At 40.3% G+C, this 13,805-nt stretch overlaps 1 protein-coding gene across 2 annotated transcripts in view; it reads right to left on the bottom strand.

Annotated features, from left to right (window-relative positions):
- Positions 1-369: 369 nt before the first annotated feature.
- The window catches only part of CTSC (cathepsin C), a 36,998-nt gene continuing 23,562 nt past the window's right edge, over positions 370-13,805 (bottom strand). For both annotated transcript variants that reach the window (XM_021691813.1, XM_021691814.2), the window contains exons 4-7: positions 12,449-12,598; positions 8,328-8,443; positions 2,749-2,880; positions 370-1,422 (exon numbers count right to left, since the gene is read on the bottom strand). In XM_021691813.1, coding sequence (XP_021547488.1) covers positions 920-1,422; positions 2,749-2,880; positions 8,328-8,443; positions 12,449-12,598 — 901 coding nt within the window. In that variant the 3' untranslated portion in view covers positions 370-919. The remainder of the gene's footprint in view (positions 1,423-2,748; positions 2,881-8,327; positions 8,444-12,448; positions 12,599-13,805) is intronic.

Raw genomic sequence — 13,805 nt, forward strand, 5'->3', positions numbered from 1 at the left:
GTGACCTGACCCGAGTCACGTGCCCTTTTCCAAGCTAATCATTCTTTTGGTGCAAAGAGAGGAATATATCCCATGAGCTCTACGGTCCCTACCAGCTCCAAGAGGCCTGTGGATTTTGCTTATGTTTTAGAACTCTGACCACCTAATCTGCCTGATTGTCACATCATTTCTAATAGATGCCATCTGTTTAACTCTGCAAAGAGATTTTGTATCACTGTGAAATATCCCTTGGAGATCCAAGATCAGCCCAAATCTAAACTGCTAACTTCCCACTAATTAAGTTACAAATGCTCACCCAGTGAAGGCTGACCAATACTTCCAGATGCAAGATACACCAAAAGAAAGTTTAATCAATATCCAGATCTTTATCAAAACTGATTTCTGTTTTTGGCCTCTAGCTCATCAAATATCCATGGAATAATTTTAGGGTTAACTAGTCATTGAGTATACCCCTTATCATAAAGGTTCATAGTTTGTTTTTTTAATTGAAATACACTCAAATTCTTTGTTTTCAAAATACTTATTACATAAATAATAACCATAAGTCTAACTGAAAGGGTCAGTGGAGAAACTTGTTAAGCACACATGAATTCTATAATCTCTATCACCTGAACACTTATAAAAAACTTTAAAAATGTAATAATCATTGCCATATTTTCTTGCGATTTTTTTTTTTTATTTTAAAGATTTTATTTATTTGAGAGAGACAGAGAGTGTGCGTGCACTCATGAGCGGGAAGGCAGGTGCCGGGGAGGTAGAGGGAGAAGCAGACTCCCCGCTGAGTATGGGACCCGACCTGGGGCTTGATCCCCAGACCCTGAGATCATGACCTGAACCAAAGGCAGATACTCAACCGACTGAGTGACCCAGGTGCCCTCCTCTTGTGACTTTTACAATTTAAAAGGCTGGGAACTGCTCCCTACAATTGAGGAACTGGTGTGGCTGCCATGGCTATGCTCTCAATGGCACACTCATCGGTTCCTCTGCGGATCCGGAAGTAACCATTCTCACCCCAACTGGTGCCCCAGCTGTTTTTAACAATCCAGTAATCCATCCCAGAGGCTGCATCAGTGCCATAGCCCACCAGCAAAACGGCATGATTCGTCAGCTCAAAGGGATTGAAAGGGTCTCGCAGGCCCGTGTGGTAATAGATCCCTGTGCGGTAGTGGAAGAAGTCATCATAGACTTGAAAAGCAACAGCCATGGGCCCGTGATGGACCAGCTCGAGCTTCATCAGGGCCTCATTGCAGCCCCCATAGAAACCTCCCACATAGTGGTACTCGGAGGAGTAATAACGGAGGCAGTCCTTCTTCGGTTTGCACGGAGAATCAGTGCCCGTGTAGGGGAAGCAGGCCTCTTCCACCAGCCCAAAATCTTGGGCATATTTTCCTGCGATGAGGTACGGGAAGCCACCTTCACAGCCTGAGGAGGAATAACACACACAGTTATTATTACCCCTCTATTAGAAAGGGGCACAGAAGAAATGGTCCCGTTTTTCTTTTTTTTTTTTTCTTTTCTACTCCATTAATTCTTTGTTATACTCAGGAGTTGTTCTTAACTTAAATGCTACTTCGTTCATTCATCCATAGCCCTCTGGCCAACTATCCTCTCATCCCCATCTCATGAACGGACAGTTATTTGGCACCTGGTGTGGTAGGTAACTATAGCATAGTGGTTACATGGGGAGGCTCTGAAGCCTGACCATGTAGGTTCAAATCCTAAACTGTGGAAAGAATTTAACTTCTCTGCACCTCTGTTCACTTATCTGTAAAATATAGATAGGACTAGACCCTTCCTTGTAGGATTAAATTAGTTACTTCATGTAAAAGCAGTAAAAGTTGGCTACTATAATCATTATTAAATAGCCAGACACCACAACATGGCTCTTCCTGAAGGAAGTCTTCTTTGACCACCTCCTATGAACAAGGTCTAAATCCGGTCCCCATCACCCTCCTCCAGTCCTTGCCGTATTATACACGTTCATAATCCTGTATTTTTTCTTCAACGTTCCTTTAATTAATTTCTCCTTTCCTCACTTCAGTCTAAGCTTCATGAGGGTAAGGACTGTCTTTGATACTCAATCCCCAGGGCCTAGAAGTCAAACTGTTGGTGTTTAATAAATATTTCAGAAAGATTAAAAGGCCCAATGACAAATAATCATTCCTAAGCAGTTTCACTTTCTAGTGGCCAAATCTGGGGATGACAGCAGAAAACTTTAAAATGAGAATGTTTTGCTCTAAATCAATTGCAGCTGGGCTTTCTGCATCATTACACAGGGCCTGTTCTGAAAGCCCAAGGACAGAATTGTCACTTTCTCATAGAGGGAAACCAGTGTGAGTGTGGTTTTAATATGAATTTGGTTTTGGAGTGAAACTTTAGTTGGAACTGAAACTCTAATGTTTAGAAGCTATGTGGCCTTCAAAATATTATAGAACAACTTCATGTCTGTCCCCTGTTAATAAACAGGGATATCTACTTCTCAGGGTTTGGGGCGTTGTTGGATAATGTACATAAAAGGCTCCAAAGAGCTAGTGCTCATTCAATACATAGTAACTACTGACATTTTGCTGAATGGTGCAGTGAATTCCATGAGAACCACTCATTAGTAAGTGATAAAGCTTGAATTCCAGAACTTGCACCCACGTGCTCCGACTCTAGACACAACGCTTTGTACTACACCATCCTTTTACCTTTGCCGACAAAGGCCAACTGCACCCGGGTGAACAGTGCCTGAAATATAACACTCACCTTGAGCATACTGGCTGCAAGAGACCACCTCCTGAGGACTCAGGATTGGGGTGTGCGTGTTGTTGGTTAGTATACGGAGTCTCGCTTCCAGCATACCCATAGAAGCAAACGAGTAGCAGCTTCCACACGATGCTGGTGATTGAAAGGAAAGATATGTAACCGAAGGGAACTTTGAAGCACTTGCAAAGAAACACAGACAAATCTGAGTGGAGAGATACAGTAATATATTTACATTGAGTGTTGCTGTTGTTGTTCAGGAGGATCAGCCCAATACAGAAGATTCAATGGACAAATACTGTTAACCTTATAGGCAAACAAAGATGTCAGCTTTTTCACCAGAAGACAAATGTTACTACATGGGGCTTTCCTTGAGACTATTTTAGGAGGCAAAACAAAACAAAACAAAACCCAAAAAACTCCTCTGGTCTCTGTAAAGCATTTGATAGTATTCTTGATAATGAAGAAATAATATAGGTCCACAGCACGTGGAGCCTTTCAGTTCAGAGACAACTATGGAGGAATAATGTGAGCTGAGCTTTTCAGTATCTCAAAAGCAGCATTTTCTTTCTCTTTTCTTTTCCTTTTTTAAAGATTTATTTATTTGAGAGAGCAAGTGAGCGAGCACACACACATGGCAGGGAGGGGCAGAGGGAGAGAGAGAAGCGGACTCCCTGCTGAGTGCAGAGCCAGGATTCGGGGCTCTATCCCAGGACTCTGGGATCATGACCTGAGCTAAAGTTGAGAGTCGGATGCTCAACTGACTGAGCCACCCAGGCGCCCCTCAAGAGCACTATTTTCTAAAGCTACTTGTTGGGGGGAACGAACCTGAAGAATGGCTCAGGTATGGGCATATTAGAAAAAGTTCAATTTACCCACGGTCCAGGAGGCAAAATATAACAAAGTCCAAGAAAGGTAAGATATTATAATTATAAATGGTGAGATTAAAATTATAATGATGGATATGGTATTTAAGGTGGCCAATGAGGAAGTAAAACTAAGGATGGAGGTAGTGAAACTGAAAACAGACTGGTGCTAAGGGAAAAAGGGGAAGAGCAGTGCAGCTGTGGTTCCCTGAAAAGTGTCCCCCGGAGTAAAGAAGAACATGAAGAGTAGCTGCATGGAGGTCGGGGAGCAGGGAAAAGAGAACTGCTTTAATACCTGGATGCTCTGTTGAAGACAAAATAAATGTACTTAAGAAGCACATGCTAGGAATATAGTTGCTATTTCAAGAGAAGGAAGAATGTTTTATTATGAGGTAATTTATATATGGACAATATTATCTTTCTGTGTTTCCTCAACAGATGTGGGTAAATACATACATACATTTAAGAAAATATGGCATGCATGTAACAAAGCTGGGATTTCAACTTGTTATAATTCTAGAAAAAAAATGAACATAATTTTAATATCTCTATTACTATAGAGCCTCTTTTACCTCTACCACTGATATAAATTCTACATGGAGATATGCTTGTACCAAATCCAAACATTGGTATTAAATGTAGTTATACACAATTGATGTTATTCAATGTACTAATATATTATTTACCAAATTTGAATGGTGAGCACTCCCTTATGCACATACAATAAGATTAATAGACAGCATTACATGAAAAAAAATCATCCTACGTAAAGAGTGTGTTGCCTTTGTTCTCTTTAATAAATCTGAATTTAGTAATTTAGTACTGCCTTCCTTAGAGAGAGAAGTATTCAAAAGAACACAATGCATTAGAATACCATCAGGGCACTGTTTTTCCCTTCCCCTAGGTAATGTCGATTCATGCTTCTCCCTGAGTGCAAACGAAAGCCAGGACACTGTATGCTCAGCCTCCAACATCCTAAACTCTTCCTAAATTACTTATATTGTTTTCCTCAAACTAAACTGTGAATTTCCTTGAGCGTACATAGGACATGTGCCTTCTTCATCTACGTGCCTGATGCAATGAAGAAACTCCATGTATGTTTATAGAAAGAAGACTCAAATTATGAACAAGTAAACACATATTTACATCCAGGAAAAAGAGTGACTTCATTGGAAGCAGTCAACCTTTCCTTGTTTCTAAGCTATCAGGGAGGCAGAACCTACTGGGAGCCCTCTGGCGACGTTCAACACTACCACAGGTCCTGGACTAGGGTCTATCAGAGTTCAATTACCCTTCAACTCTCCCATTTCAGATGTTCCCCAAACTTCCCCCTATAAATAACTCAGACTTATCCATACCTTCTACTGCTTTTGCTGCCAAGAGATCACCTAAATTATGAAGATTAGAACAAACGCTTGGGAGAGGATCTTGAATTCATCTAGTGTACTACTGACTTGATAATGTATACACGGAGACTCAGAAAGAAGCAATGACTTGTCCAAAGTCCCAAAACTAACAGATGGCAGGTGCTAGTGGCTAAGTGTCTCCTAATGCAGCTTGTGCTTTTTTCAGTTCATAGGTCTGCATCTACTTTAAAGAATTTTCAAATTTTCTTCCCCATCATCTAGTCACTAAACATGCCAAAGTTAACTGGCACATTTTGTTTTTGGAACCATCCAAGTAACACTATCCTTGGGAACCCCTCTTTCAAATGATAGAGTGTCAAAGAACTAGATCAGCAATAGTAAACTGACAAAGCCAGTGTTCCTTTCATGTGTCTTCTAATAAATAACCTCCCAGGTATCTGGAAATGGCCCCATTTTGGTCATCCAGCATTCCTGGACCACGGCAGCCACAGAAATAATCGCTCTTGCTACTAAGCATGGAACCCTCCTCATCTGACCGTCCAGCACTGTGGGAGGGCGAGGCCACATGTACATCCAAGGACTCAGAATGTGCTGTGAACAGAGAAACCAGGGGAATGAGGTAAAGAGATGACCCTCCTCAAGCCACTAATGTTCCCAGAAGGTGTCAGGTGCCAAGGAAATTAATGCCTCTTTTCAAACAGTCAAGGCCAGAACGTAGATTGTAAAAGGACTATTATCCCTTAAGAAGACTACAGTGTAATAAATAAGGGAATCTGACCAAGACAGAGGTCTGCAGTAAATACATTTCCACAATCCCCAATAGGTAAACATGATTCTCACGTGGTTTAACAATGTTCGGCTGCAGCTCCCCACAGGGGAGAGCATGCTGAGCTAAGAGTAAGGAATTGGGAGTCTTCATCCTCAGCCCGTCACTTGGCCGTGGGACCCTGGGGCACGTCACTGGACCTTCCTGGCATCTCTTTTTATCTTGTCTGTAACATGAACAGCGTGGAACAGAGTGTGAGGTCTCTGCATTCCAGCTCTAAGGGTACAGATGGTATTTAGAACAAGGCTTAAATGAACTAGAGTTTAGGCAGTAGGAAAACACTGCACTTCCTAACTAATGTGACCTGAGAGACACTCCCCCTCTCTCCTGAAGATACAATCATAAATACAGACAGCATAGTGGGGAGAAGAACCCAGAAAGCCCGAGTCTTCCAATTTCCTAGCTTCTCCTCCCTCTCACACTTGGAAGAGATCTAGCTACATGGCTGGTGCTTAAAGCTGCTTTCAAGTGTAAAGGTAAAACCTCATTTGTCCTCCCAATATTTCTTTTTTTCCTTAATCTTGATTTGCTCTCTGAATACAGAAAAGTTGTGAATTCCCTTAAGTTGGGTAATTCTGAATTCTGGGTTTTCTAGAATGCTGGTGTTCCTAAAGTGAGTGGAAATTTCCAAGTAGCCCCATATTTAAGAAGAGAAAATAACTAATTTTTCCCCAACCTAAAGTAAAAAAAAACAAAAGGAAGTCAAAAGAGGAACCTTTAAAAATTGCCCCATGTCTGTACAAATCATATTTATAGCACTCAAACAATATGGAACATCAGAGACAATAGCTTTTGCCAAGCTACAGGAAAACCAATGTCAAAGAATTTGGCTTTAAAAAGTCTAATTTCTGCCCCCTGAATTACTGTCTTGTCACCAGTCAATTGTATCTTTCGGGAAGTGAGTGGAACTAAACTTCTCTTTTGACCTTCTCCCATGCTCCTGATGAATTTAAAAAAAACATTTTATTAAGTATTTACCCTATGGTATTTTAATATTTGCTTGCAGATCTTGCTAAACTGCAAGTCCCTAGGCCAAGAGCCATGCCACAGTCGTCTTTGTATCCCCAGCCATTAAAAAAAATCTTAACACATGTTAGATGCTCTATAAACACTCTGTCATATAGCAAAAGCAGCCACGTGCCAGGCTCTCAATAATCAATGCTTGACATGCATTATTTACTTAATCCTGTCAGATAGGTACAGGGAATCTGTTTGATGACAGAGTAAATTTTAATCCTCTCTTAACATCAACCCTTTAATTTCACTTCCCATTCATTCCTCAATTACCTTCAAAGTTCTCTCACTTCCTAACCCTCCTTTCCAAAGAAGCTCTCCCCAGGAAAGGAAAGGCAGGCGAGAATTTTCAGGATCCATAATTTCTCTAGAGCTGAAGAGTCCCAGAAGAACTTGTAAAAACAAAGACAAAAAGATGAGATCTCTGATGTCATCTGTAGGACAGAAATGCAGCTCGCTGGCTGCTCCAAGACCTGCTCAAAGCTCCACATGCTCAGAACACTTGGCAAGAATTCAGTGAGCATGGAACTGAAGGGCTGGTGGTGAACGCTGAGCAGTCAGAGGGACTGATTATCACTGAGTTTCTAGGAAAGGGGAAGGACAATTTATCTTTGGGTGTTATTAATTTATAATCCTCTCAGGAGACACTAATCAGAATGCTTCCAGACAGCAAATACTACACCTATTTTATAGTAACAAATAAGTCATGTATACTAAATGAGCTTAGAATAAACCTGAGTATGGTATAAATGATTCTCCAAGTCATTGTTGGCTAAAATTTAGGATAACAAGATAATTTGCTATCGAGTACTATTAGAAGAAGAGTTATTAAATCTACTCATACTGGATCAAATTTCCAAAAATAACAGGTAAAATGCAATTAGAGTGATACTTTTGGTAAATCTGGGCTGTGCAAGGCCACCATTCAGGAAGCGGAGTTAATACTTAGCATTGTATGTCATGTTCTGACATAAAGTGAATTAAAAAGGTCCTTACACAGCTCAAAAAATTTGCTTTACCAGAAAAAAAAATTTAAAGGATCCATTTTTCTGGGCTCTTACAGTAACTAAAAACTAAATGATGGGGGGCAGGGGGAGGTGGAGAGTGGGCGGACAAGTAGCAAAGAAGGATTCCACCAAACCACTTGTAGAAGGAAGACCAATTTTAATTCTATGCAATCCTTTGTTTCTACATGAGTCTCTCCTACTGGGGAGGGCAGAGGAGTTTGTCTTACCTATTACTGATTAATTTCATTAGCTAGCTAGAACGTATTTTGAAAAGGATACTCAAGAATGCTGGGCTCAGCTGGAGAGATTATCTATTATCCAAGTCTATGATGGATACAAAAAGGAAGAGGTGGCCGTTGGCCATATATATTCCGTTTCTTTACTAAAGTGGATCATGCCTGTTGCATCTCTGTATCCCCAGAATCTACCCAAGAGCCTGGCACATAGTAAATGTTCAATAAACATTTCAGAATGAATAAATTAAAAATCAGACTTTTTTTACCTTGGTTTCGAACAGGACTAACAAAATTGGTACCATGAACGTTTCTCCAATCCCACGACGCTGGCAAACGTAACATCTTTTCCTGTAAGTCAGTGGTCAGGGGTGCGGGTTTGGGCCTGGGATGGAAATACACATCTGACTTCAATATAGAGTCTTTCCATTGAGGATGACTTCCTCACCTTTAATTCTGTGACTTCAGCTATGTGGCTGCCTAGAATCTAGATTCAGGCCCAAAGAGCACTTGTCTCATCAGAGTTTCCATTACACAACATGTCCATTATGCAATGTGTCAATTATACAACTAAGTTTTGTCAATGGCTTTCATTATCTGTGTCTTTTTCAGGATCTATTAACTTTCTTCTATGAAATGACACTGGTTCTGTCCATCACAGAGATGCTATTTTAAGTATGCTTAAATAGCTGCATTTTCTTAAACAGATTTTGGCCAAGAAAGTAGACACATGGGAAGTTAAAGATGGCCTATGAGGGAAAAGAGAGGAACTACCGAGGTTTGACTCAGGAGATGGTTGGTAGTGATGATGCGGCAGCTGGAAAAGAAGGGAAGCAGGCACAGAAATTAGAGGTCTAAGTATAAAGTAGACTGACCAGCTCCATCAACAACAGACAAAAATGCTTCATCATTATCGACCTGCAGCCTACACGATATGGTTGCAAAGTAAGACATGAAAAGCAGAGTTGCCTGGAACGATGGATAGACACATTGTCTGGAAATGAGAAAATTGTTCTACAAGCTTCTCCATATTAGCAATGAAAAACAAACAGCATTCCAGCTCTAGACACACTAGACTTCTTGGGCGCTTCCCAAGTCGGCTACATGACTTCAGTGTTCCAGGTCTTTGTGCTGCTCCCTTTATCGAAACTGCCTGTTGCCCCTGTTTAGAAGAAATCCCTTCAGGAGTTTTTCCCTCTTAATTTAAGGACTGCTCCCACAGCAGCCTGGGCTCACCAACCCCCAAGGAAAACTCACTCCTAGGCTCCATCAACTCTGTAGTTAGGACACTACTATTATACCCTGATAATGTGTATCTTTCTGATCCTGTAACTACTTGGATTTCTCATTCAACTTGGCAATAGCCAGACTGCACTGTTCTAACTTTTCAGTGGTTATCCTGTGATTTATATCAGGTTCCAATTTAGTCACTGGTAAAGATTCTGGACTTCTTTGTGTCCTCTGCAACTACTCCCAAGGAGCTCCCTTCCGCACATGCTTTAGAGAGGCTGTAAGTCAAGGCTAGGACACAATGGAAGGGAGCTAAAATAGAGGGAGAGAAAAAAGAATCACATATTAATAGCCATCATAACCTTGAGAATTATAAAAATAGCACATTCCATACAGAAATGTCAACTTTCACTAAAATATTAACTAAGTCAGGGACATTGCTAGAAGCTGTATGTGACACAGAGATGAACGTGAGGTGATATTTGGCGGTGATATTTGACCATATGAAGGACAGCATTAAGAGACACGAAATAACAATTAGAATCACAAATAAAAAGAAGTTGTAATGTTATAAAACATACAACTTGGATAATACCCATGGAATAACCAAGGTACATAAAAAAGCTATGCACCATGAAAACTGTATACATAGGGCAAGGGAAAAATCAAACCAAGAAACAAATCTTGGATACTTCCTTTAAGATTTATAAGTAAAAATTAGGGTATGAACAATTTTAGAACTGAATAAAGAGTTTCTGCGATCTCACACTGAGAGGCCCAAAGATTTGATCAATCAACAGATATTAACCAATTGTCTTGTATATACTTAAGAATACACTAAGTAATTTGAAAGATAAAGAAGGAATTGAAGTTTGGTAGCAAAATGTAATTTCAGAGCAGGTATCTTAGGGTCATACTGACCTCCTACAAGTGGTTTCACCACTTACTAGTTGTGTGACATTTGTCAAAGAGTTTAACATCACAAAACAATCAATCTCGATGTGAAAATGAAGAGTGAAAGAGGAACTGGTGAGACAGACAAGACTGCAAACATTACCGGTACACTATATATAGGCTCTTAATCATTTGGGTCTAGATTCTTTAAGAATCTGATGAAAGCCCTGAACTCAGGGAGATGACCATACCCAATACATTTTTCTACACTTCTGGCAGTCTCAATGACTCCCTAAACCTCACGTTAAGAATCTTTGAGAGATTCTATAATGTCACTGGATTCTTCTAAGAGGACTAATTCATATACAAAAATGCTAATGAAAACCAGGCAGCCAGACCACAATGTTTGCTTCGGTACTTCCCATTTCACTCAATTCTATCTTCGATCTTTAAATTTCTATGGAGCCTTAGCCTTAAAAACAGCCCTTCATAAAGCTAGCCCTTCCCTAAAACAAAAGTGGTTGGGTGGAGGGCGTCAAAGGTACAAGCAGCATGGCCCATGATGCATTGCCAAGCAATCGTGTCTAAGGCTCAGATCTTTCAGGCGGGAGCTCCAGGACCAAATGTTGACACCTCTTCCTCTCACACTCCTTTGGATTTTCACTGAACAGTTCTTGACTTTCTGTCTCACACATGCACAGTATAACTCCATCACTTTAGCAAACCTGAGAAGAGACACAACATGCTCCCTTTCCTAATTTCCATTAACCAGAGCGTCCCATGGACTAGAAATTCCTTAGAATACACTTTGAGAAATACTGTATGAGATTCTTTTGAGAAAGGGGCAGAATAATGAGAGAATGCTATCAGTTGAGATAGGAAAATTCCCCATACAGCCTCGTAGTTAAAAAATGTCAGAACGTTAGGATTATTAGTCTGCAAATGTAAAAGAAATGTATTTTAGTTAATTAATCAATTAGTGGCCTGTTCAAACAAAATCTGAACCAAAAACTCTATAGATATTAAGAAATAATCATTGTATTCTCTGGAAACTGGAAAATGTTTCAATGTATTAAGAGGGAAAACAGGGCGCCTGGGTGGCTCAGATGGTTAAGCGTCTGCCTTCGGCTCAGGTCATGATCCCAGGGTCCTGGGATCGAGTCCCACATCAGGCTCCCTGCTCCTTGGGAGCCTGCTTCTCCCTCTGCCTCTCACTCTCTCTCTCTGTCTCTCATGCATAAATAAATAAAATTGTTAAAAAAAAAAAAAAAAAGAGGGAAAATAACCTGCCTAACCACCTTATTGAGTCCCAGTGACTCCTTATTGGTTTCCAGTTCTCTGCCCTTTGGTTATACCAATTTCTCCCAGAACAGGACTATCCTTGGCCACTTAACCCATGTTAAGGGACCATATATTCTGATAGATCCAGCTATAGTTTGGAGGAAATTTTTAAAAACCTGCCAAATTCCTGACTATATAAATTCAAAGTATTTTTGACCCCATCTCCTAAAGTAAGAAGTATGCCATGGGGTATGTAAGCTAAAGATGGGAAGTGTCAATTCTGGCTGAGGGTAGTAGAGGTACATTGATATATAAGAAGCAATTTTTTTGCTGGACCTTATAACAGAGAGGGTTTTGAGATTTTTACAGGTGACAAATCTGACAGTTATTGTAGGCAATGTGAGGGATACTTCAAGCAAAAGGAGCAGCATGACTAGAGGTAACTTGAAAGCAAAGATTTTGGTAATTGTGTGTCATCGTGCCTGAAAACAAGTCATGGTACTAGTATAGGCATGGCCAAATTTAGATGGCTTTGGTTACCAGGTTAAATGTATTCACAAGATAATAGGTAGTCGCACAGCCATAGCTGGATACAGGAAGGTGAAACTAGCATTTTAGAGAATGGCTGAGAATGGGGGCTGGAAGGGAAAGAAACCCAAGAGACAGGACTAGAGAGACAGGTTGTGGAAGGCTGATCCATAATGCAGCACAGAAATGACAAAACCCTACACTGGTGTATAGAAATGGCCGGGGAATGATGGAAATGGCAGATGCTGTGAAAGCAAGACCCATAAACAGGACTCAGAGAGCACCAGAGATCTATGGAAAGGAGAGGGAGACAGTCAGAACAAAGATACCCTAAAAAGTTTAGGTTGCAATGACTAATAAAATGGTGGGCAAATCAGGGAGAGCAGGTTGGAAGGGAGGGTGGCATTCAACACAAACAGCTTTATTAGCGAAGTGATAAAGGGATATGCTTTATTACCTTGGGATTCTCTGGCCACCGCCTCTCCTCATCATGTCTCTCAGGGTGAGAGTCTCATATTCCGTGTATCTGGTTGCAGTCCAAGACTTCTGAATGGTATTGATCGCTTTCACAAACTCGTGGTTATATTTGTAGAGCTTATTAGAAGAGCTGCCAACAAAAATAAGGTAGCCTCAGTTACCCTCTTTATTGATGTAATTGAAGGTAATATATATATATTTTCTTTTTGGTAATGCAACTGAACCACTTTATTCAAATCTCCAAAATAATCTTTATTCTACATTTTTAGTATATCAGCGGGGGGGGGGTCATATAATACTGAATTTCTATAACAGTCAATGGTATAGTCAAACATCACATGTTCGGAACACAAAATTTAGATAAACTGAAATGATCAGATAAAATAATCCAACTTCAGAAAACAAAAACCAAACTATTAAGGATCCCTGAAATATTCTTAACCCTCATGAAACTTCACTGGACTCAAGTCATTTTGTAGTGAGGCATTCAGAGTATGCCCCCAATAACCCAGCTCAAGAATCCTTGGGAGCCATGAGTAACTGCATCAGACTCTCTAGCAATAAATGTAATCAATTTTTGATCTGAAAAATCCCCTTAATCTGGCTCTAAAGTTATCAGGCTTCTGAAATGCATCCTCCTCCTTGCTCCTCATATTTCAAACAAACTGTTGTTTATAGTAGTTTCTGTTGACATCTTTTGTTCAAACAAAAGTCAGTTTTTCTGGCACCAAAGCAAATTTGGGTTTGGTTCATACATGAAGAGACAACTTATGAGGAGGGTCCAAAAAGCATCCTTCACTGTTGCCTGAGGAGAGGCACACGTATCCTAACAGCCTGGAATTGGAATGACTCCTATAAAAATAAAAATTCAAGTTAACTAAGATGTATGTATAAGGATGCTCAATGAAACACTTTTATAATAGTGATAAGTTGTGAATAACCTAAATAAATGTTTTAAGATAAGGAACGATTAAAGAAATAATGGTACTTCATTTACTATCTAGTTTATTCAGTAAAAATGTACAGAACATCATTCAGTGTGTGACTATTAATTAAGGGAAACCTCACTAAAATGGAGTAGGGAGGTTGGCAGGGAAACTAGCTCTCATGTCCTACCACTCTTCATCAGTTACAAATCCAACAGGAAGATAGGGACCTTGCATGTGGATACTTCTTTGCTATCCCAGTAAGAGGAACAGCCCAGACAATGAGAGATAGTCACAACTTTCCCCTGGACATAGTCCGGCCAATGAGAGATCACCACAGCTCAGCCAATGAGAAGCCACTATACTTCCAACTCCCAGTTGGTTCCAATGGACTTTTTGTTTATAAGAGCC

Source organism: Neomonachus schauinslandi, chromosome 11 (genome assembly GCF_002201575.2).
Source record: "Neomonachus schauinslandi chromosome 11, ASM220157v2, whole genome shotgun sequence".
NCBI lineage: Eukaryota > Metazoa > Chordata > Mammalia > Carnivora > Phocidae > Neomonachus > Neomonachus schauinslandi.